The sequence below is a fragment of the Branchiostoma belcheri genome, unplaced genomic scaffold (assembly GCF_001625305.1).
Source record: "Branchiostoma belcheri isolate BF01 breed outbred unplaced genomic scaffold, Haploidv18h27 scaffold282, whole genome shotgun sequence".
Lineage (NCBI taxonomy): Eukaryota > Metazoa > Chordata > Leptocardii > Amphioxiformes > Branchiostomatidae > Branchiostoma > Branchiostoma belcheri.
In genome coordinates this window covers 71,530-95,859 of record NW_017803890.1, presented here as the reverse complement: position 1 = coordinate 95,859, position 24,330 = coordinate 71,530, and the positions used below count along the sequence as shown (strand labels likewise).

At 39.8% G+C, this 24,330-nt stretch overlaps 1 protein-coding gene across 1 annotated transcript in view; it reads right to left on the bottom strand.

Annotated features, from left to right (window-relative positions):
• The window catches only part of LOC109472790 (uronyl 2-sulfotransferase-like), a 44,201-nt gene extending 24,352 nt beyond the window's left edge, over positions 1–19,849 (bottom strand). The window contains exons 1-5 of the mRNA XM_019772644.1: positions 19,846–19,849; positions 19,611–19,636; positions 18,661–18,717; positions 15,205–15,369; positions 5,560–5,639 (exon numbers count right to left, since the gene is read on the bottom strand). Coding sequence (XP_019628203.1) covers positions 5,560–5,639; positions 15,205–15,369; positions 18,661–18,717; positions 19,611–19,636; positions 19,846–19,849 — 332 coding nt within the window. The remainder of the gene's footprint in view (positions 1–5,559; positions 5,640–15,204; positions 15,370–18,660; positions 18,718–19,610; positions 19,637–19,845) is intronic.
• Between the last annotated feature and the right edge of the window lie 4,481 nt (positions 19,850–24,330).

Sequence of the window (24,330 nt, the reverse complement as noted above, 5' to 3'; positions counted from 1 at the left end):
TAATTTCATACTTATGGTATTTGAAAGTTAGTTGAGGTGAACATCATTAAACATAATTTATTCAAATCAGGACCTCATTTGCATAATTTATTAGGAATACTAGAATGCCTTGTTTGTTTATATAAGACTGTCTTTTGGTTGAGATTATGATAAAATGATATAATTCATGAAAATTAGGTTCCTATTTCTTAAATCAGGGGGGAATAATCTAATCTATAATTTGTCAGTCATTTGGCGAAGGTATGAGATCGGGGAACTCTAGTTAGATACATGTATACTAGTCATCTGCATAATCATTTCAGCATGTATCCCATACAGAATGATGAATGAGAGAGGGGGTGAATGAATGAGCAGGAAATCAGAAAGGGGGATGAGAGAGAGAGAGAGACACACAGAGAGAGAGACAGAACAAAGTAGAAGGAACAAGAGTTTTCCACTATATAAAGAACCCCATAATTATGCATCATGCATTGCTTTTCCTTTGAAGCAGATATCCCTACCCAGGTCATGCAGTGTCCAAACCAAAAGGAATTGGATACTGTAATTCACTTTTATGTTTGCGCCTACTATAACAAAAGCTCGCAGTCTGAGAAAAATGGACATGTTCGCCGAACTATGTGTTTGCGGTGGCAGCAGGTACAGAAGAAAGAAAGTTGGCAAATCATTTGTTCACGGTAATGATAAGTTTGCAGTATAGAAGTGACCTAGAAAACTGCGAACATAAAACTACTGTGAAAAAATGTTGAATTACAGTACTTTTTCTTTGAAGCAGATATCCCTATCCAGGTAATGCAGTATTCAACCAAAGGAATGGTGCCAGTGAGATACCCCAACCAAACATAGCATAATAATGCTTTCTTTTCCTACATCTGTGACTCAATGTTAGATTCGGCTGTCAGGAGTTAAAACATGTGATATGTAATGACTATGAAAAACCTCTGGGTCAGAAATTGCTGCCATTGCTTTGATTTTATACACCATTTTGATTGACAGATCTCTCCACACCATTGAATCCCATGCACGGCGTGCAGTTATGAGCATTATACCTTATTAATGTGGAAAAAGAATCTAGCTTTAAGTCATCATCATCATATATCCATAACATTAATATTATCCAGTGAGGTACATTGGATGAAGTCATCATTCCGATATTTTCTATCATTTTGTAGGACAAATCTAAAATGTGGACAAGAACATGGCTCTATAACTTCTCTTTTAGGAAAACATTAGTCAAATACATGGGACCTTGAATGGCATGACCTTACTCTGAGTCTGAACACTTACAAAAACATTCTAATCTTTCTCACTCTCTTCTACTAGAAGGACATAGGAGACCCGTGCGAATGAAAATCCTTTCAAGATGTACTACTGGAACCTTCCTCCTGACCATTACAGCCATGTTGTCAACTTCCAGCTGTGACCTGTGGTGACCTGTCCCTACAAGTCATCTATAACATTGTACATAGCATTCACAGAACTTTAACAGCACTTCCATTTATCCTCTTTTGCCTATGAACAAAGGAATGGAAATTCCACATATTTCTCTTCTTCCTCAGAGTGATATTACAATGTACAAGTCAGGGTTCTAGCTAGGATTTAATTTTAGCGTAGTGGCACTGGCCGCGTGATGAGGGAGCGAAGCAGAGCTTTTAAAAAATTGAGCTTAAAAAGAGGCCATTTGAGGGATACCCAAAGGGAAAAAATGTTATTTCTAAGATATGTACAATGTATCCTTGATTTTTCACATTTGATCTGGCATTCTTGAACAAAGAAATACAGTCACAATGCCCCTATGCTGTATTAGAAATTAGCATAGGGGGGAAATTTAGCAAGGGGGTCAAAATTATAGCGTAGGGGGGAAAATTTAGCATAGGGGGTCAAAATTATAGTGTAGGGGGCCCCTATGCTACTTTGCACTAGCTAGAACCCTGCAATTACATTGTACAGTATGTAAATTGGCTCAAATCTGGGTTAAACTTTCACTCAGTTTATGGACTTTCACAAATCAGCAACACTTTGTTGCATCCATTGTTGGGAAAGACAATAGTTGGTGCAGAGTTAAAGACAGCTGCCTGATAAAAATGGCCAAAAACTGTTTTAAAAGGACAGTTATTGGGAAATTATGAAATTACAAAAACATGAAAGCCTTAGCATTGGAACTAAACCAAAGTTCTCAAACTGAAGTCTTGATTGTCTTCAAAAGTCCTCTTTCCAAAATTACTTGTGGCTGCCAGACAAATCTACACCAGTGTGAGATCTGCCTGGAGCGAGATTAGCCAGGTGAGTTTGGGTCAGACAGGCCTTACAATGGAAGACATTCAATTATTACTAACACCTCAGTGGTTACCTCAACTCAAGATAACACCTGCCCAGAGGAACAAACACTAGTAAAACAGGTTAGTAGCTAACTGTTAGGTCAGCATCATGTAGGAACAAGATGGCAGTTTGACAATAGGCCTAGCCTAGGTGCCAAACTGTTTCCAGGGCCTGGTGAGTTTCCTCAACTCTATGGCCAACATGCTTCCAACAAAGTCCGAGGAAATTATACCACAGTTCCCCATTCACCTTGATAGTAAATTTGGGAAAAAACAGCGAAACAAGTCGGAAGCCAAGACACATTGCGTTGTTGTTTCGTCTGATCTGAATCCGCTGCAAACACCTTCTCTGATCTTGGTTAATTACAGAACTACCTCCTCAAGGTGGTTTATTCGTTTCGGAGAAAATTCATCCGATTTGGAGCGTTCACACTGCAAAAAATATCTGGATTGATGAATTCTGATCCAAATTGACCCACAATCCGGATCATTTTTTTGAGTGTGAACGGGGTGGACCTACATGTTATGCCTTATGGGTATACATGTACATGTAGCATCCAGGCTACGTAAAAAAACAACCAGTAGCGGAATGTGGAGCGGACGAGAGCCAAAATGGCTGACACTCAGGCTTATGTAAAATAACCCCTATAGTACCTTTTATCACAAGTTAAAGTTTATTTATCTTACATGCCTTCTAGATCTATTGTCTAAAACTTTCAAAGACTAGTACTATCCATCTGTTTATTTTTCTTTCATCTTGGCCCCTATCTTGTCTTCCTTTTTTTTTTTCTTCAGAAAAAACAACCTCTAAAATATATACACACACACTTCCTTTGCATACTTTTTTGGGCAATGTCTAGATGAGAAACAAGGACTTTCCATGACCTGCATGTGTTTTGCAGAATCACAGCGTGAAACAGACACACAGTCATTGACCTATTATAGAGAGATCAGCTACAGGAGACTTGAAGCCGCTCTGCATCAAAATGTCACAGACTTGAACAAACTCCAAGTACAGGTCTACCTATTATATACCTATGGTGCTGTAGGCTTCACAATAAATAACATACGTGTCAAAGACTGGTCCAAACATCTGGACCTGAATGGGAAATGATCTTGGTCAAGGCATTCAACATTCCAGGGAACTTGGACGTGACGAATAGGACAAACTTTTTTGGCAGAAACTCTGGAAAGAACATTGAGCAAATTGAAATCACAACCTTTGACAACATATATAACGGCCGTAAAACCTGTTTACCACACATGGCCTAGTTTTAGAATGGGAGTTCACAGAACTGTGATGGTATAACCAGGTACAGGGGATTTGTCTACCCAACTCCACATGCTGGAAACTACATGTAATCCTTGGTCATATATTATGTACCTCTCTCATTATCCTTACACCATAAAATATGTGTATGAAACTGGTACATGTAGGTGTCAGGCCCTTAGGCCCTGTTTATACGTGCATTGTTTATATGTGTCGGGCGTGGAACGACACGTGCGCGCGCACGGCGCCGCACGGCGTGTTTTGTGCGACAGATTTTTTTAGCGTGTAAACAACCTGCAACGGCAGTTTTCCTGTGGCACCTCCTGGATGTGCCACAGAAAAATGACGCGCGGCACCACGCAGCGGTGGTGGAGGTTGTTTACACGCTAAAAAAAATCTGTCGCACAAAACGCACAGTGCGGCGCCGTGCACATGCGGACGACGAGCCACGTCCGACACATATAAACGATGCACGTGTAAAAGGGGCCTTAGAATGTCTCTGACCTGTGACAAGGCAAGGTGTTGCGAAGTAAAATGAAAAAGCCATCCTTTGATTTTGCGTCATACTCTCAGCTTCAAAAGGTTAGATATAGACAGAAATCTGTACTTATTCATTGCCAACTACATGTACAGAAAAGAAACTCAAGGAGCTTAGAGAGCTCGCGAGGCAGAAGGCACGGTGGAAAGAGATGAAGAAAGACTGGATGCGGCTACAGGACATCTCTACGCGACTGTAGACGCAGAACACAGTGAAAGATGATGATGATGAACTACAGGTACTGCCTGTAGCTAACTAAAGCCCACACATACTTGTCATGTCTATAAAAATCATGACTGCAATTAAACTTATAAATTTGTTCTTTTTTGCTATTTGGGGGTGCTATTTTAGCAGGGATTTTGTGCTCGCGTCTCACGAATATAAGTTAGTACCGGTAATTGTAAGTACTAGCTGCATTCGTGGATGCATACATGTAATGATAGATACTTGACAGGGCTATAATATCTACCAGATGTGTTTAAGACAGTCATAAGTTCTGTGGTGGTGTGGGTTCTGTCAAGTGGACATCTTCTTTCTTTTATGTAGAGATTAGTTGGGGGAAGTGATAAACTTAATGACATGTTATAACTTTTCAATTTGATACGGTCTTAACTCAAAGAAGACAGGTCTAACTGAAAGCACATTTTCTGGTTTGTTCAAATTTAGACATCTTTCAGTATTTATATTTGATGAATTTCAGAGTTAGAAAGGTGTACATATGTGTTTGCTTAAATTCTTGGTAGTCACGTTTTGAGAAAAACAAGAGGATGAAACCATCCTGTAATATTTGATGATCCCAACCATAAGGTCACCCCAATTTGATTTGTTGGTTCTCAGATTTTTTCTGAAAAAATATGAAGCAACAGGGTGAAAGTGAAAACAAGCTTAGGCCTAATTTGATAGCCTTAATACGATGAGAGCCATGAAGTCAACATACACCTGGCTGGCAGGTTTATAATTCAATGAATTTTGAACTTTTAATCAAATTAGTATTACATATTGACTGATAGAAAAACTGTAACTAGGATAAGTACGAAGGCAAGGACTTTCTTCAAGAGTTGGGGTCAAAATATGAGCATAACAAAGTTAACTTGGAACCTGAATACTTTTCTTTTTTTGCAAATCAGAAAAAAATGAAGGGGGCAACCTGAGAACCAATTGATTACATTGGTGTGGCCTAACCACAAATACAGTCAGGCCTGCATTGCAGTATGCATACTGTAAGTCACAATTTTTTTCGCGGTACTTTTATCTTTGCATTGTCATTTCTGCACCACAAACTTATCATTACCATGAACAAATAATTTTCCGACTTTCTTTTGCTGCACCTGCCGCCACCACGAATGTTTAGTTCCACGAACATGACCATTTGTCTCAGAATGCAAACTTTTGCTACCAGGAACATTAAGTGATTTACAGTACCCAAATGCACATACCTGGTGAAGTCGATGTAGTGGAAATGTCTGTTGTAGAAGAAGGGAGGCTGTATCTGGTCCACGTGTTGAACCAAGGCAATCTGGGTTGGTAAAGAAAAACAAAGATGTCAAGATCAATACGCCACCAATAACCTGTATGTGGAGTTGCTGTTTTTTATTATTACCTTCGCCAAGAAGGTTATGTTTTCAGAGGCGTTCATGTGTGTGTCTGTCTGTGTGTCTGTCTGTATGTCAGATAACTTGAGAAGGCTTATTAAATGATTGACTTGATATTTGGTAGGTGGGTACATGTAGGTGTTGGTGAGACCTCAGAATGATTAGATTTTGGGCCCCCTTGCGGCTTCATATGGTACTGCAGCTGAACTTCTGGTTTTGATATCTCATGATATACAACATACTAGAGTCACGAAATTTGAATGATAAGTAGCTCTTGTTATGGGGAGGAAGACTTAGTGACGTGAGATTGGGCCCCCTTGCTACTAACATATTTTATGCAAATTTGCAAAATTAGGGGGAGTAATCTATAATTTGTCATTCATAAAGATTAATGTCATTTGGCGAAGGTATGAGATCGTGGAACTCTAGTTTTTAATGCAAAACAGATTACAATGTATATGACTGGGTGGGCAAATGGATGGTGCAAGGATAAGTCCTTTATGACCTAATCTTTAATAGCCTCTACCAGGCTTTGGGGAGCAACTGGAAAGAGTAGAAATTGTCTAGAAAGACAAATAACCATGCCAGGGGAGTTGTTCCGCACTAAAAGAACATTTTGCTGCTCCCAAATTTATGTTCTCATAGCATGGACCAACTCCCCTGGTATGTTATCTGACTTTATGGCCGATTTCTATTCTTTCCAGCCACTTCGAATTCCTGAAGCCTGGTAGAGGCTACATGTAACTAACCTAATCTTACTTACAAAACCATTGCCATAACAGGTTAGATACATGTCTCAGGGTTTTATTATCATCCTCAGACACTAGAACTCACAGCGTTCCTTGAGCAAGAAATTCCTTGAGGGCATCCCGAAATTCCGACCTTGATAACTTCCAGCAGGCATTCTTCTTTGGAATACTAGTACAACTACATGTACTTTTACCCACCATTAACTTGGGACAACTATACACTGATTGAGTGATTGTGAGGGTTGACAGTAGGCAAAATATCCAACTGTAATTTATGAACTGATACTGACAGATCAACAAGTTGATGTTGGACAGATAAAGAGTTTATCAACATTATCTTCCACTTTATAGTCTAGATCTCAGCAATAATCAGTCACAGTTATGTTTATAAAGGATGAATTATTATTTGAATCATGTGTTTGCAGATGTATCAGAGGTTTTCTGAGTGCAAGGAGCCTGTTACATTGTACAAAGCGGAATATGTAATTTATCTATTTATTTACTAGTTATTTGCAACAACTAGCAATTCTTCAAGCTCAACTGTTATCTGGATGAAATGATGTGGTGCAGAAAACAGAAATACAGTATTCCATCCCCCGCTACATCATGTGTATGTCACTGAAAAATAATTGATGACCCTATGTACAGACCATGAAATCCCAGCCATATCTGCCCTACAGCTATCTATCATATCAGACACACAGTCCTTCCTGCTTCCTGATGCAGTTCCTTGGAAAAAGGACATGACCTGATTTACTGGTAGATCTCATAATGTCACATCAGGCATGTGAATAGCTTGAGGTCTGGATCCAGCCTTGTTTAGCCTAGTCACAGGATTTCAGGCCATTGTGGTCCCCAAGAAAACTACATTTTAATACTAGGCTTCAAGAAGTGGGTGGAAAGAGTAGAAATCAGCAAGAAAGACAGATAACATTATATAAACATACCAGGGGAGTTGGTCCACTACAGAGTACAAATGTACATGTACATGTTGCTGCTCCTGAAACTTGTACTCTTTCCAGCCACTTCTGGGAGCCTGGTAGAGGCTACATTTCAATGCAAATCAGGCTCTTGTAGTTGTACACAACAGTACATATGCTCTCTTTACATCATGTTTTTTTACCAAATTAGAATCACATTATAGTCAGAGGAATTTAGTATGCAAGTTGAAGAGATGTATTGCAGCTTAGTAGATATATAAAGAGAGGTTATGATGACAAATTATGCGTAAGGCCACACCAAATTTAATAAACGGATTTTTCTAGAAAAATAATGGAGCGGGCGGGCAAAAAAAAAAAAGAAAATAAAAACAGGCCTAGGCATCCTATTATGGCCCAAAATGGTATGATACTCATGGAGCCATGAAGTCAACACACCAGGCTGGTTCAAAATTTAAACAATGAATTTTGAAATTTTATTAATGATACCACTGCACTGAAAGATGGAATAACTGTAACAACTAGGATGAAAAGGACTGTTTTCAACTGTTCAGGGCAAAATATGAATATATAAAATATGAAAATATCAGAAAAAAATTAAGCGGTGAATCCGTTAACCAAGAAATTAAATTGGTGTGGCCTAAATAGAGCCATAGTCTCCAGCAGAGATATCATTACATCTGTGAGAGATTATTTCATGGGCAGTTGACTCCTGGCTGCCATCTTCACACAGTTTGGTAACAAACAAACATATCTGTCTACAAGGAGCCGCTGTAACAGTAGTGCAATACTGCTGTGAGCTGGATCAAAGACCCTCCTGTTATTTTTCGGAGGTAACAGATGGTCAACAGATTTAATGGTTTAATCCACTGGCATAAAAGGACTGATAATAGCTCAGTCAACAAAACTGATCTTCCATGGAGCCTCTGACCCAAGTGTGACTTTTGACACAAGTGCTAGAAGTACGCAAACATGACAGGGGGTATGGGTTGGTTAGGGAGAGAGTGGGTCCATGGAATCATCCCTGAATCTTGTCGGATTTGAACGAGAATTTTTGAAGGATTTTTTCGAGGATTTGCTAGAGTGACTGCACTAAGCACGCTATTAGAACGGAAACCGAATGCGACCTCAGGTCGGAGGTCAGAAGTCATTTCCGTGCAGTCAATTAACTGATTTGGTTCTGCGCCCCAAATACTGACAAAAGTCCTTACACCCCTTCAAGCATCCAATTGTCTATCGTTCTATACAGATATATAACGCATGCAATATGACTTTTATGAGTTTTATAAATTATATTCTTCTACAGCACCCTCCAAGAGACAGTTCAAGTATGTGCCATAACCTTGCATGCACAACAGTGAGACATTTATGTGTGTGTGTGAATTATTTCATGGTACCCTTGGTGCCAGTCAAGTTATAAAAACTCATCAATAACTGTTCCTGGCATGTGTCACATCAACCAAACTGGTTATCACTATGGTGTTAAAAAAATGACACCTTTTGATATATTTTTCACTGCACATACAAGTATCAAGGACGTTCAACACAATATGGATAGGCACAGCTTTCTCTTTTGCCCTAGGATTATCTCTGATAGCTTCAAAACTGTAGAAGTTGACGAGATTTAGGTGTTTTTATCTGGCATTCTTTTCTTATGCTATGGTAACTTTTTTTTCTGCACCAGCCCAACTGCAAATGGGTGACAAATGGATTAACTGTCTTGCCCATTTGATACTGTCTTGTCAATTTCTTACTGTCTTGTCAATTTGATATGGTCTTGCAGCCACCAAAAAATCTGCTTGGAGACTATTCCATGTCCCCAATATTCAAATATCAAGAAAGGAAAGAATTTGAACTTATTACTGTAATTCACAATTTTTTTGCTGCTGTACATGTACTTCACTGTTCTTGCTGTCACTTCTGTACCGCAAACTTATCATTACTGTGAACAAATAATTTGCCAACTTTACTTTATTCTGCACCTGCTACCACTACGAACACAGAATTTTTTCTCGTACCACAAACTTTTGGTACTGCGAATATAAAGTGAAGTACAGTACTTGCTGCCCAGATATTGGGAGGGGCATTGCAGGAATCAAAAATAAACCCTGACATAAAGTTGATAGGACCAGGTCAGCTCTCCACTGGCCACCAGACATGTTATGTGACTCCATTCCTGGGAGAAATTAGAAGCAAATGTTGGTATAGTGTGGAATGTGAGATGGGAGACCCTCATAACTTTTGATGGGATAGCTTTATACCAGTTGGTTTAATTGGATCTAGGATAAACCTCCAGTCCACAATATACTGTAGATCTCCAAATGTTCACTGTGATTTTATTTTCTGAGTTTTTGCAGTGTCTCTTCCATTTTACTAAGAAGTACAACACTTCTTGAGTAAAGTATGAGACCGGGATTACTACAGGCAGTGCCTCATCATCCCGAAGACGTATCAAGGTATCAAGGTGTTTTCTGTAAATCCTAATAATATCTAGGGAAACAAAGTGTGGGGGTATACAGTGAGAGATGGAAGTGGCACAGTCAAAAATTTGGGATGGATTGACTTTGAAAATCCACTTTTGCCCCCCCCCCCCTGAAATTGCACCCAGTCATTGAATGCCTTTACATCAACAAGTACTTCACCAAAACCAATCCCAATGACACCATCTTCCCTAATCTATCCTTACATATGCAGCAGCTGAAAAAAAGATAGACTTGCCACAACAAGAAGTACAAAATACCAGACAGTTCCTCCACTGTTGTCCCATCAACACTGCAAACTGAGAGGTGGCAAATTTGGCCAGAACAGTAAACACTGACCACCTTATCTCAAGTGGACCTGGGATGATAGGAAGGGATGGGAGGTCTGCTGTACCACATGGTAGCCAGCTATTCTCCACCAGACTAACAACGCTGGTTCAAAAAAGAAGTAAAAACTAAAAGTCAACCAACACGAAGAATATGAGAGTTTAGCCAGTTCATTTGCCCACGGGGGAATTAACCCTCTCGCAGACTGACTCTCCTTGTCAACTATTTCCCTTTTTTACTGAATTGTAGGATCCGTACCCCCCCCCCCCCAGGATGGCCTGGTGGAGGCTAGTAGCCAGCGACATTAGGGATCCAGCGAATATCACAGAGGATGGCACCCATGCTATGTATGTCTGCTGTACAAGTGTTATATTGTAAAATCATGATTTATTCGCAGTACTTTTATATTTTGTGGTTGTCACAAATTCCATTCTTTCCGATGTTTGTGCCAGCTATGCAGTGTTAACTTGTCTGATTATCCACCCTTTTGTGTTTTGATTCTGAATCTCTGTTTCAAAACACCTGTATCAAATGTTATCATCATGGCCCAGGTATGACATAAAGAGAGCTACAATGTACACATGTATATGGAAAAGGAGCAGGCCCAAATGACTGAGTAACATTTGGAAGCATCAAATGGATTGGATTTAGTTCTGAGTCCTTAGATAATAGTCTGTGATGAGATAATGAATACCATATGCATGTCAGCCTTCTTGCTATCTTCTGCCCAAAGATATCAATCAATAACTTTTAATAAGCTGGATATCCCTGTCTAGCCATAGCTGGCACTTGGTCCCTAAGAAGATTTATGGAAATATTGTACCAATCATTCCCATATATCTGCCAGTATCACCATATCATTAGTGTAATCATTCAGTAGGCATGGTCACTGAATGGCTGTACTATACAGTGTATGTACAATGTACACTAGCCTCCTTTGCAGGCATTCCAGGAGCAGTCAGTATTTGGGGTGGTGTGCCGATTTTTCCCGGTGCAGTTAGCTTTTGGGGGGGTAGTAGGGGGGGGGGGGGTTCCGGGTCATACACTTAGGTTTAGAACTCTCTAGTACACCCTCCAGGGAAAACTCAGACCCCCAAAAAAGGCCAACTGTACCAGGAAAACATCTTCATACGCTTCATATTTTAAAGGTTGCAGGGAGAGTGGTATGGATTTGGGGTGGTAGAATAAAATACCAGACTAGCAGAAGGAACACTGGCTAACAGACATAATAGAAAAACTAAGATAAGAGAGGAAATGAGACCAAAGAAAATAATTGTCGTTGGGTGGTCCCCAAGTTCATTATCTAGCTGAAGTTTAAATACGTTGCCCTGCAAGATAATTGAAACCCAAGAGTTTGTAGCATATGAAAACTTGCCAAAAACGAGACCTTTAAAGTTTACGTCGTAAATCTCTCTTCACTTCACTTTTCAAGTCAAACCTTTCCTCCAAACTGGACCAAAGTGCTCTATGTGTTACACAGTCTCCCTGCCTTAGGCTGATTACTGTAATTCATTCATGGTACATTTTGTACTTTTATTTCGCTGTCTCTTCTGTACCACAAACTTGTCATTACCGTGAACGAATAATATGCCTACTTTCTTTTTTCTGCACCTGCCACCACTGCGAACATATACATATATGTACTTCTGTGAACATGTTCATTTTCTCAGACCAAAAACTTTTGCTACTGCGAACATCAAGTGATTTACAGTACAGTCCCTTCTGTCTGTCTTAGTCTGGTATGCCACTATAGTCTGACTACTTCCCTCCCCACTTGAATTTTCCTAACTAAAATAGTTTTTCGGATGAGAAAACATGAGCTACATTTTTGTGAAAGACAGCTACAGTATATATATAATATATGGCCTCCTTTGTGAATGACAGCTACATATATATATATATAGTAGGCCTTCAAAAATTGCAATTCAACACAATGCTTGTGTAGGAAAGAAGAAACTTCCTTCCTTCCAGTCATAGACTGCCATATCATTAAGACAATTAGTACAGGTATAGATTACGTCTCAAGAAACAACTTTCTCTGGAAGTCCTCAACTTCAACACCTTGGCAGCCCACTGTGATCTAGGACCTGCTCAGGCACTTCAAGGCTGCACGGCTTGACCTTGCTCCATGACCTCTACCTAAAACCAGTCCTGATACAGAATCAGAGACAAACCTGACACCAAATGTTGACAAATTTCAGCAAGTCGCCTAGTGTAAATCACCACACTTCCTTCTTGCCATAAGTTAGAGCCTGTCAATTTGGCTAAGTCCTGCCATTTGCACTCTTTTTAGGAACGAAATTCAATCCTCTGCAGATGAAAGATTTTTAAAAAATTGTAGATCTAATCCAAGATATGCTTCTTGATAGCACTTGAATGTAGAAACCTACAAATGTGAGTCAACTTTTATCATTTGGTGTAGATCTATACTTATTTTCTACTACCAGTCAATATCTTCTATTCTCTCCGTAGCTATAGCGTAGAATTATGAATCTCTCACTAAGAAGAAGCTGACTGTGTAATTTTGGTGGAAACCTGTGGGATAGAAAATACCCTACAATTTCTGTCACAACCTCCTGCAAAGAAGCTATATTACTTGAAACAGCAGGAACCAAATCAGTCACAGTAATCATTCGGGGTGAAAACTAGACTGTCTTTATCCTTGGTTCAATGGAGAATTAGGTTAGGAACGGTGTCTAAATTAAATCTACTTTCAACACCTTCCATTTCTAAAGACAAGTCATGATTATAGACAACAAGGTTAGAAAGAATACAGTTTAAAGTTTCTCCTTTCAGGACCTTCTACTGCAACAGACAAGCCATGATTTAACTCAAATTTCCTAAAAGAATCTAAATTAAATTTCACCCTTTCAACACAGCCTATAGCTACAGAACAGTCATTGTTTTCTTGAAGCTTGTGTATCACCTAAAGCCTTGCACCTGTAGTTAGACATTTCATTTCATTTAATTCATGACAGTAGTTCATCAGTAGTGTACTCTTGTTTCAACAAAGCAACCAATTAGCTCTGGTCTGCCTGCCAGTTGTACCCTATCTGGTTTCAAAGTTTGTTTTCAGAGTATTGGCCCTCCCAATTAGACTGGTGTTTTGGCAACTTTTGAATTGGGTGGGGGGTAACCCCCTTTTACCTGCCACTGCCCTATCAATTATCTGCCAATCAAAATGGCCAAACAGTTTCAAGAGAAAGCTGATCTCCATTTCTTGAAAAAAAATGAAGCTGTCTTCATAGACAGAAAACTTTGATCAACAAAGGAGCGTCTATTACACCTGCTAAAATTCAAAAGCGGTTTGTTGACATATATTATTAGCGAGCTATACAGCCCTTCCACTTTTAGTTACCGGAAGCCCATACATAGAGTGGCAGTGCCAATAAGGTATGTGACACTTGGGTTTATGTAACCTTTGGAGAATGCTGTTTTTGGTCTGATGGTGGCCTGCCCCTGGATAAAACACTCCAGTCCTTTTTGGATAATCTGCAAGCAGATGCCTGGCCGCAAAAGTGTTACGGTTAGACCCACTGTGGGTTAGAACTGGCCATCCTCAACAGCCCAGTTGGAAAATTGTGACTGTCTGGCCACCAAAAGATCTGCTTGTAGATTGTCTTTTCGATACCACGGCATATGTGACCATGTATTTCTAAAATATGAGAGTTATCAACACATGGATTCATTTCATTCTTTAATGTTTACTTTTTTCCAGTCAAATGAGATGTGTACGAAGAGTATCCGACTAAAGCCTTGCTGCCTATCATGTTTTTTTTTTTAATTTAAGTCAGCAGATGCTTTGCACTAACTTCTGATGTCTGGCCATAAGTTATGCAGCTATTCAAAAGAGATGTAATAAAGAGTACCTGTAAGGCAAATAGTAATACCTAGAGGGGACGGTTTGACACAAAAAATGATTTGCTAGGTGCTTTCAATCCCACCACAGGCAAATTATTGACCCGGATCATGACATGTACCAGTTTTTCAACTAGAGCAGGTTGGTGACCTAAATACTCATGGATCAAAGCAGATTTTCCACATGGTTTGATGTCTATCTGTGGGAGGGTAGGAGTTGGTGCATCCACAACAGATTAGTACATCCCAGTCAGTGTCCAAACATTGTACAACAAGAGTTCCGAGATCTCATACCTCCATGAAATGTGGGCTTGATATGTAAAATAATGTAAATTTCTTCTTTAATGACAGGAAAATCTATCTGTCACCAAACATTCAAAACCATAGCATGTTCAGGACAAAAGATACAAAAACCGGAGGTTCTGCTGCAGTACCAAGGTCATCCACCAGGAGGCCCATATTTGACCTTGACCTTCATCTTCCTAAGACTTACCAGCATACCAAATATCATCACAATCCGTAAAGGCGTTATGAAGTTATGCCGACTACAAATGTGCGGAAACACAAACACACAGACAGACAGACAGACACACACACACAGACAGACGCGCCCAAAACAATACCTCCATTTTTCATGGAGGTAACTACATCATGATGTATTGTGACCCTTCTGCTGGACATGCAAATAGCACAGAATTCTCTGATTAACCTTACCAGGCTAATTCTTTAGTAGCTAGTACATGGACATAACAAAGGGACATGCTCTAATTTATACAAAGTACCTTTGACAGAAATACATTGATTAGCCTGGTATCCAAACCATTAATATGATATACCTGCACAGTCTCTTTCATCCTCTCCATAAGTTCAGGTTGTACATCTTATCAAGATGCTCTTCATCTAGAGTGTCTAGGGACAAAAGAGACTTGGCAGTTCTAGACTATCACTACCTCAAGCCTGTTTATGACTGTCTCTTGTCACATGATAATCAACATCAAGTCATGTGACAAGAGAACTTCAAGATGAGATCTTTACTGGATTGATGAAGAGACAGACTGCATCTCGAAAGCTCCTGAGAGTAGCTGGCTTTCTGTTATGTGTATTGTTTAAAACATTTGTCAAAATCACAAGACCTACCTGTTCAGGAAGTGGGAACCTGGTCTGCCAGTGCTTGACAAAGTTGTCCTTGGCGAAGTTGAAGCCATTGACGTTGCTCAGGACACTGAGTATGGTGATGAGACTGCGACTGCCACACTTCCCCACACGGTTATACACCAGCCGGTCAAATCCATTGACACTGGTCTGGAAGTACAGAGGGAGAGAGGTGCTGTAGACTATGGCAGCACAGAGAATTGTTGACTTGAAGTTGAAATACTGGTGAAATATTTTCCAGATATCCTCGGAATACTTGAAAGGAACGGGGCTACATGTAGTTTGCTACATCCAATGTAATTATAGGGCAGCAAAACGAAATGTATTCTGGGTGAGAAAACTGTCTGATGTAAACATTTAACTGCCATATTTCAATCATATTTTGTCATCATTTCATACTTAAAGCATATTAAATTGCCCCCAAAACAAGCTATGTGAGGCGTCTCTTTATTTTTAGATGGCTAGAACCATATGCATCCTACGACACATCACAAGGAATTGTTTTTCATCAGCGACATCGCATTTTTGCCTCACAGATATGAGTATGCTATGGGATAGGGTTGATTCAATTCACTACATTAACATTTTAAAAAATGACCATAAAATTGACTTTGAAAAGTCAGTTTTGCTACCCTGAAATTGTATTGCATGCCTTTAAATTTGATTTACTTTTAAGTTTCTTAGATTAAACTTCACCTGAAATATCAACATAATACCATGGGGAGAAAAATGAAACGGACAGAGGAAGCTTTGGTCAGACTTCTGAGTTCATCACAGGCTGCCATTTATACAATAACCCTTTCCCTGCCAAGAGGTTATCCTCTAATTCTACTTCATAACAGATTAAAATATTTGAATCCTTGAGAAAACCTTAATTATTGCCCTTCAACTTAAAACGACAACCTTTTACTTATGAAAGGATCTTGGCTCCCTCCAACTGAGCAGTTTATACACAGACTAGGGGTCTGGATATAATTTGTGTTTTGCAGTAGAAAAACATCTTGATCTTTATTGGTCTAGACAGGTCTGGTATAGGAATGTTAGCAGGCAGGGCAAGACCTCATCACTTCTTAGAAAGGTTTGTCTAAACTACAGCTTCATTTGACACCCTGTATTCGTTACAAACAGGGCAAGAGTAGGAAAAATATTATATTTTCCAATCTTGTCCTGTTTGTAATGAATTAAATATCATTTGGATAGAAAACCTTGTAGACAGAACTTTCTCCTTATGTTTCTCAATTAAATTGTTTTAGACGTTTCCTCACCTTTTCGTGGGTGTCAGAAACTTTGAATTGTGTAAACTTAGTGGGGAAAATGTTACTGGCTGAATTGGTGAAAGAACATGTTGGCAGCCATCTTTGACAATTCTTTTCAGATTACAGTAGTGAGTACTAGCATCTACTCTCCAAGTAGAAGTTGAAAGGACAGATCCCTACTTTCCTGTGATTGGTTGATTTTCCAACAGCCAATCCCGTATCAGCTGTCAGAAGATGAGCACCAATCAGAAGAAAGTAGCAATCTAGGGATGTTGGTAAATTATTACCCAAGATTTTTTTTAGATCAAGGTTGACAGATTGGTTTTAAAATTTGTCCCTCACACACTGCAAAGTTCTGGCAATTGATGGAAAAACGGGTGCTGGCTAGACCCCTGGTATACAGTATATGCCTTCAAGGGGAGGACCCTGAGCAACCTTCCAGTCATCCATCTCTCTCTGCCTCCCAGACAGCAGCGAACCAACAACCCAAACAAACCTGGCCACCACATGGTGCCCTCTCACACCCTGGGAGAACCTTACACCTCAAACATACACACTTCTGGGCCCACGGGGAGAACAGCACTTCACAACTTCAAGGGGACTCGGTCAGGTTCAAGTCCATGGAATCCAAACAAGGGAATTTATTTTGCTGTCAAGGGAAGGAAACACTATAGGTGATGACACTGGAATAGGTCTGACCAACAAAGGTGGTGTCAGTTATAAAATTTTCAGAATGGCTCCAGCTCTAGATCCACAAGGAGTCAAAAGTCTCAACATTTCTTCAGGAGGATTTAAGATATCGGGCTTAGGTTTAAGCCAGTCTGTGATGTAAAGTTGAAAGTCATTAGTGAGACATATCACATTTCAGGAGAGGATAAAACTCAGGCTTCCTCTGGCTATTCCAATTTTCTTTGAGAGGAAAAGTGGATTTTAAACACTTCAGTGAAATTTCAGGGTGGCAAAACTGGATTTACAATGTCAATTTTCTGGAATGTAACTTAAAGTAGTAAGTACAAGTAGTAATAAATTAAATCATATCCAATAGCATCCTGATATGTCTGTAAGGTAAAAATGCTATGTCGCTGATGGAAAACAGTTGCTTAATTTGTATTGTAGGCTGATTCTAGCTATTTATGGGCGGTACCCCAAAAAATAGAGACACCTCACATAGCCTGTTTTGGGGCTATTTGAAATACTCCAAGTATGAAATGATGACAAAAATAGCAGTAAATGTCAATATCAGACAGATTTCCTCATCCAGAATATTTTTTTTTTCTTTTGCTGCCCTGAAATTGCATTGGATGCTTTTATAGTTTAGGGCATTACCTGTCTTGCCCAGCTCTTTGTGGGTTTCCATAGAATTGCAAATGGTCAAAGACAAGTAATGTGTTTCCATTCATTGTAATTCACAGTTGAAAAGCATCTAGACACATTGGTAAAAATTCTAAAGTAGTTCTAAAAACAACTGTCACACATCTAAAGAACTACACTTGTGTCAATGTCAAAAAAAAACAGGAAAGGAACAATGGACTATATCCACTCTGCAGCACATCTTACCAAAAACCTTAAAAACAGTTAGAGAGAATTTCTTTTTTACTGGATTTCAACCCCTCAGCTGAAAATGGAAATGACTATCATGTAACACATCTTTTGAGTTCATCTTTTGAGCAAAGAAGGCAATGAATGAAATCCCAGGATCCTCCTCTTTCAGATCATGTGACACAACACATCTGGTATGACCATGAGATTCTTGAACGGTTGAACCCCTCAGACTTGACAGTAGATCTCAGCATTATGAGTAGATGTCAGACAGTATCTTTCAACTGTCTTCAGTTATGAGTATTTTTACAACAGTGCCTTTGAAATTAGTATCTGTGGTAGATATCTACTGATACGAATCTGTTCATTTTCAAACACTTTTGAAAAAATGTCTTTCATTTCCAGCTGTGACAAACATTTGAAAAAATGTCTTCCATTTTTAGCTGTGACTTGAAAAATGTCTTCCATGATCAACCAATTATAGCATTTTTTGTACTGCACAGTAGATTCAGTCTATGTGGAAACTGTGGGTCACATGTGCACAAAGGTAAAAATAAATGTGTTACATTTCTACGACATGGCGGTATTGTTTACCATCCCAGATGAAGTCCATGCCAGTATGAGTGTGCTGCTGATACCTTCTTACCTGAGTATCTGTCACCACTGGTTTTGCTTTTACCTTTGCACCCCTACTAGATACTCTCTGCAAAACAATGTACGCATTTTACCTCTGTGCCTAACCTCTACTTGAAGTGCAGCCTCAAACTGGTTGCAAAGAACATAAATTTGTTTCTATTCCTTTCTTTATATTTTCCGTTTCTTTTGTCACAAATAGCTGTGATCTGTTGAAAATTATTTGTAGTTTTAATTGATAGAAATGTATTGTTAAGTTTAAACCAACATGAAACTGCACCCCAAACACATATTGCTTATTTACCTGTTTTGTCACTGTACCAACATCGTAGCGTCAGTACTTCTAAGCATAAAAGCATGTCTAAACAATGACCAACCATCACAAAATGCACCTATCAACACAAGTGTATTATACATTAAGCAAGCATAATTTCTTTCCATGTCTTATATACTATGTAACAGTAGTCATCAATATGTTGTTCCATGAATACAAAAGCAGTACAACTTTTCTCAACACCAAACGTTGATAGGTGCATTCTAGGCCATCTCTGAAGATGTCAAATATTTTCCAAAAGGATTTTAGAACAGGAGCAACAGTGGATATCTCTCAGAAAGTATAACAAATATTTCATATTCAGAGATGACTACTTAGTTATGTAATCAAAGAATAAGCAAGAACAGAAAAAGACAGCACGTTTACAGTGTGCAATAACAGTATTTGCAGTACAGAAAATACAGCAAAAGTACAAACCATCCACTCAAATGAAATAAATATTGAACATATTTGTCAATCAAACATATTTGTCAATTTTTCTATAATCAAAGTCCTGTCAATGGTAAATGTGTCCAAGGAGGTAACACTAAAATTAAGAGTGTGTAAAAACATCCATATAACCTTCTATGGGCCTGTTCTCTGTTCTACACATTATTTATCTGTTGTGGGTCCTTGTTGGTGTTACTTACCTTATTAGTCCTGTTGGCTGCCCGTCCTGTGAACAGAAACAAATGTTCCAGTTTACAAAACAGCCAAATTGTTTCCTGAATTTGTTGGAAAATGTGGGGACAACTGTGGTCGACAAAGGTTAACTTAAACATGTTCACGGAATGTGTGGTCCATGCTAAAGCCAAACATTCTAGAGAAAGGAGAAAAGCTAAAGAGCATCTCATGTGGCCTAACTCCTTTTATCATCCCACACACCCATTACTAGTACCCACTCCCCCTCCCCCACATCAACATACTAGAAGTATGACCACGTTTTCAGAAGTGATAACTCGGTTTTTGACCTCCTTAGCACTTGACACCAATGGTAACCACAAAGACAAACACGCAGAAAGAAACGCCTAAGTACCTGTCTGTTACGCCACGTGGGCTTGTTTACATTTCCACAACATCAACACAATTGTTCCCCAGGTGCATCATGGGAATCTTATATAACAAGGCCTAGGAAAAAAAAGTTGTGTTTCCTGTTTCCCGACCGACCCTACAAAAAACTGCCGACCGTAACCGTTTTTGTGAGGACCCCTGCAAGAGACATAAATTTTTAGAGCTGATCGACCTTTTCTAGCTCTATATGATCTGACACCGGAGTGATGAAACGTTGTACAATCGGTTTTACCACATTGACATTTAATTTATATATTAATATAATAACGTGAGAGAAGTTACCGATCCTATTTTTTTTCAGGACTGAAACGGGAAACACAACCTTCTTCCTAGGCCTGACGTTATGCACCAGATTTTCCCAATTTATGGGTTATTTAAGAGTATCGGAATCTATTCCAAAAACACAGCTTGATTCAACTAAAACATCCCGGGCTAAGGTCTCCACCTCGAACCCTTTTGACCTCCACAGGATCGCTGGAATTTCCTAATGATTGGAAAGGGGAGGGGGGCATTTTTGCTTCGCTGCTTGGAGGTCAAACAAAGGGATAAAACATACACTGTGAGAAAATGTCTTTCGTCATGGTGATAATCAGTTGTTATTTTTGGTCCCCTTTAGTTTTAAATTTCATATTTTGGGTGCAATCTATTTATTCCTTTCGCCCTGGCCCTCTTCACTTCCGTAGTCAAGGGTCAACGGCCGGGTCAACAGCGAAGCGTAATTAAGGTTTAATACTTGTAGAGGACAGATTCTAGACTCTTTGAACAGCCTTTCGATTAGGGCGTGGATAAAACATTTTAAATAGGGTTCTCGCTCCCTAGACGGCTTGCACACTTCCGTGGGAGACTTGTGCCGCAGGGTTTGTCTTATTTTAGGGTTGAACACCGTCAGAATCGTTCAAAATACCACCGTATGTCCGTACGCGTATTGATCAGTGTGGCGCCCTTTGTTGCGACTACTTTGCTTCTCGTCTTTATATTTTGTTTCCCAGAGGAAATTGAAGCTTTATTCAATTATCATATTCAGAAAATGATTGAAATCGAGAAGTTGCTTTGCCTATCACTTCAATTGGGGTTCTGGCAATCGTTTCTAGCTTTTCCTCTTTGTTTTCTTTTTTGATGTGTTTGTTTTCTTTCTTTTTTTTTTTATACTCCACGAGGGTGAAGTCTGTTAGATCGTTGGACAGACGACTGGACAGTGACGCAACCACGCATTTTCTCCTTCTAACTCGTTCCTTCCTGTTTTCCATTCCACTGGCTGGCATTTGGAAAGGTTGGCACCCACACATTTCGGGCTCGTTGCCAGCTGCTTCCTTCTATCAGTTCCTCTCATTGACACGATATTCCGCTGTTTTTATACCCGTGTGTAGTTCATGAAGCTTATTTGAGTCACGTCTAGTTACCTTTATTTTTTTTAATAGTGACATCCTGGCATTTCGGGTCCCACGTACTTAACTTTAAATGCTCCTCTGAGATCGGCAACCCAGAATCAGGTTCGACTCAGCTACATGAGCCTTATGCAGATGCGATTTAAACGAGTTGGGTCCAGTACAAATCATGATTTATCAAGTGACAGCACTTCCTCCATGAATGATACCGAGAAAATCGACGATTGATTTCGCTGAACACGCAGCTAGACATCCATTCTTTTCGTTGAGTTCCTTTGATCTAACTTTCAAAATAAATCCTCTAAGCTTTCGCGGGGTCAGCCGAATCATGTGTTTGTCTTGCTGGGCATCTTGAACTGATTTTCTGGCGACGCAGGCTTGTCTGTGTGAAAACTCTCGGCAGAGTTCAGGTTCAGAGGCAGACAGAGAGATAGCGTGACTCACACGTACGGATTTTCAGACACCAACACGATAGGAGATGACGCATGTGACCCCTAGGGACCCAGGAGCAGTTCCTCTGTATAACCCTTCCCTAGTCCCCTAAAGATACATTCGTAATACTGGTCAATAGTCTAGACTAACATCGGACGAGACGGGAGAAACTTGGGGCGTCTAGCCAAGGAAGTCCTTGGTCTACAGCAAATAAAACATGTCAAAGTTTGAAACAAAGTGCGAGAGAAATAATTGGACACTGATCGAGGTACTGTAAGTCTCTTTAGATTCGCGGGGCCTAAAGTTCGCGGTTTCGGGAAAATGGACAATCCGCGGTATTTTTAGATTCGCGATTTCTCCTTGGCTATTTTTCAAAGAAAAATTTGTAAAGTGTATATTTAAAATAATAAAAGGTCGTGTTCCGGCATTTATATCCTAAAACGCGGCGCAAAAATTTGTTTCGTGCACCGCGCGAGGCTGCCGGTGGTATAGCTGACGATCGATCTGACGCACGTGTAAACAATTTTCTTTGTTTGGAAATAAGCGCTAAAACGCTATTTTCCACGACTACACATCGATACTCTAGTGAAGAAATGCATGATCGAAAGAATCTTTCGGGAAAATATATATTACTAAAAATATTTATGCCGTCTTCGGCGAGATTTTGAACCCGGAAGTATGCAAAGGTCGCCTTCGGTTTTGTAGCGGCCCACGGTAACGTTTCTATCCGGCAAAAAAAAAAAACGCCCGCAAAGCAGAGCGCAAAAGAGAATCAACTAACATTTCCCAGATACCAGCAGTTATATTTCTAATCAAAATATTTGTAGATATACCCGATGTGCCCGCAATTTTCAAGCGCCCGGGCGCGCATGGCCGGCGCGCTGCACACAGAGATTTTTGTCCGGCGGTGCACGTTTGACACGGCCAGTGCCGCAGTATCGCGATTTGGTGTCTCATGATATTATAATTTTTTGACATCAGTATAACTTAAAAAAATTTTGGTACTCAACATACGTACATTTGCTAAGAATAAAGTTGATTTGCAGTGATTTGTGTTTGTTGCGTGTGTTTGTGTTTCGCTTACCGTCGTTAATGCATGTGGGGAGGGGGACGCACTTACGCAAAACATATTCGCGGGGAAATAGATTCGCGGTACAAAGGTCCCCGCGAATTCCGCGAATCTAAATATACCGCGGAAATTTGTAGACTTACAGTAACTACATGTACTGTATTGTACATGAGATTGTTTTACTGTGTGGTGTTTTTAAGGTTCCGCTCTGCCAAAAAATATATAGCGTAAAGCAATGAATCAACCTGAATGTATACAGATAAAGATTAAATGTCTAACACCTTTCCTCGTTTGGTAACGACCCCACAAATCCAAATAGTCAAACATAAATTTCCGCTGCCGAGTCTAGGAGACCTGTCCTTTGACACTGATTCATTGTTTTTCTTACATTCTTGTTGTTTTAGCAGCTTCCGTTGCAGTTTTCTCCCACCCTCCCCGAAAACTGAGCCGACAGTTCTAACAAGGGTCTGGCAAGACGTGATTTTTTAAACATGTTGTAATTACCTATTCCCAAAAGGAAGTTTGCAGAGGGCAAGTGGCACGATCTTCTCAAGTACCACTATTCCCAGGGGTAGGAATTGACCTTCACCCTATTTTAGTTCACTATTGCTAACTGCGTAACGAATGACCTTGACAAGACGAAATTGGGCTATACCATTGTTACATAGGGTACATATCTTAGACATGATAGAGATAGCCTGCAATGTCTACAATACAAATGGACGATTTTACATGTATTTAGGAAGAAAGGAAGAAGGGTAGGACTCAAGTAACCCCCCCCCCCACCTCCACCGAAAATAAAAATGGACAACAAAAAGAGTAGACGTTGCTGTCCTTTTAAATTACCATACATTACATCCCGTCCTCAGTTTTGGCTCAGCCCTCTACGTTTGCAAGTGGCCACGAAATCCCAAAAACAAACAGTTCATAAGTCGTAATATTACACTCAGCATACATGACCTACACGTCCCGTTCTAGTACAGAACAGAAACAGAACAGAAACGGTACTGATTTTTCTGGGAAACGAAAGTGTGCTAATTTCTACTATCCACAAACCCTTGGGAAATGTAAAGGCCGACATGTTGAAGAAAAAAGGGTGCGTGAACGAGACATAATTTTCTTTACAGTGGTCCTTCTGTGTGGAGGCATAGTAAATCATGTGGAATATATGCGGTGATATGTAAACCGCTTGAGTAAATATTTCAGGAACGAAAGCCGGCGCACTTTTTGTTTGCCACCATGTTAAATGCCAAGATATCGTTATCAATTACACAGCTAATCGCCTTAGCCGCCACTTTTGCCCTTCTTGTGTACGTGTTCGTTCCTTTGGTAATGTATTCAGGGCCAAGCACACCGTTTGACTTTTCACACGTGGGTGCAAATAGAAGTACAGACTCTACTCTGTTTAGTACA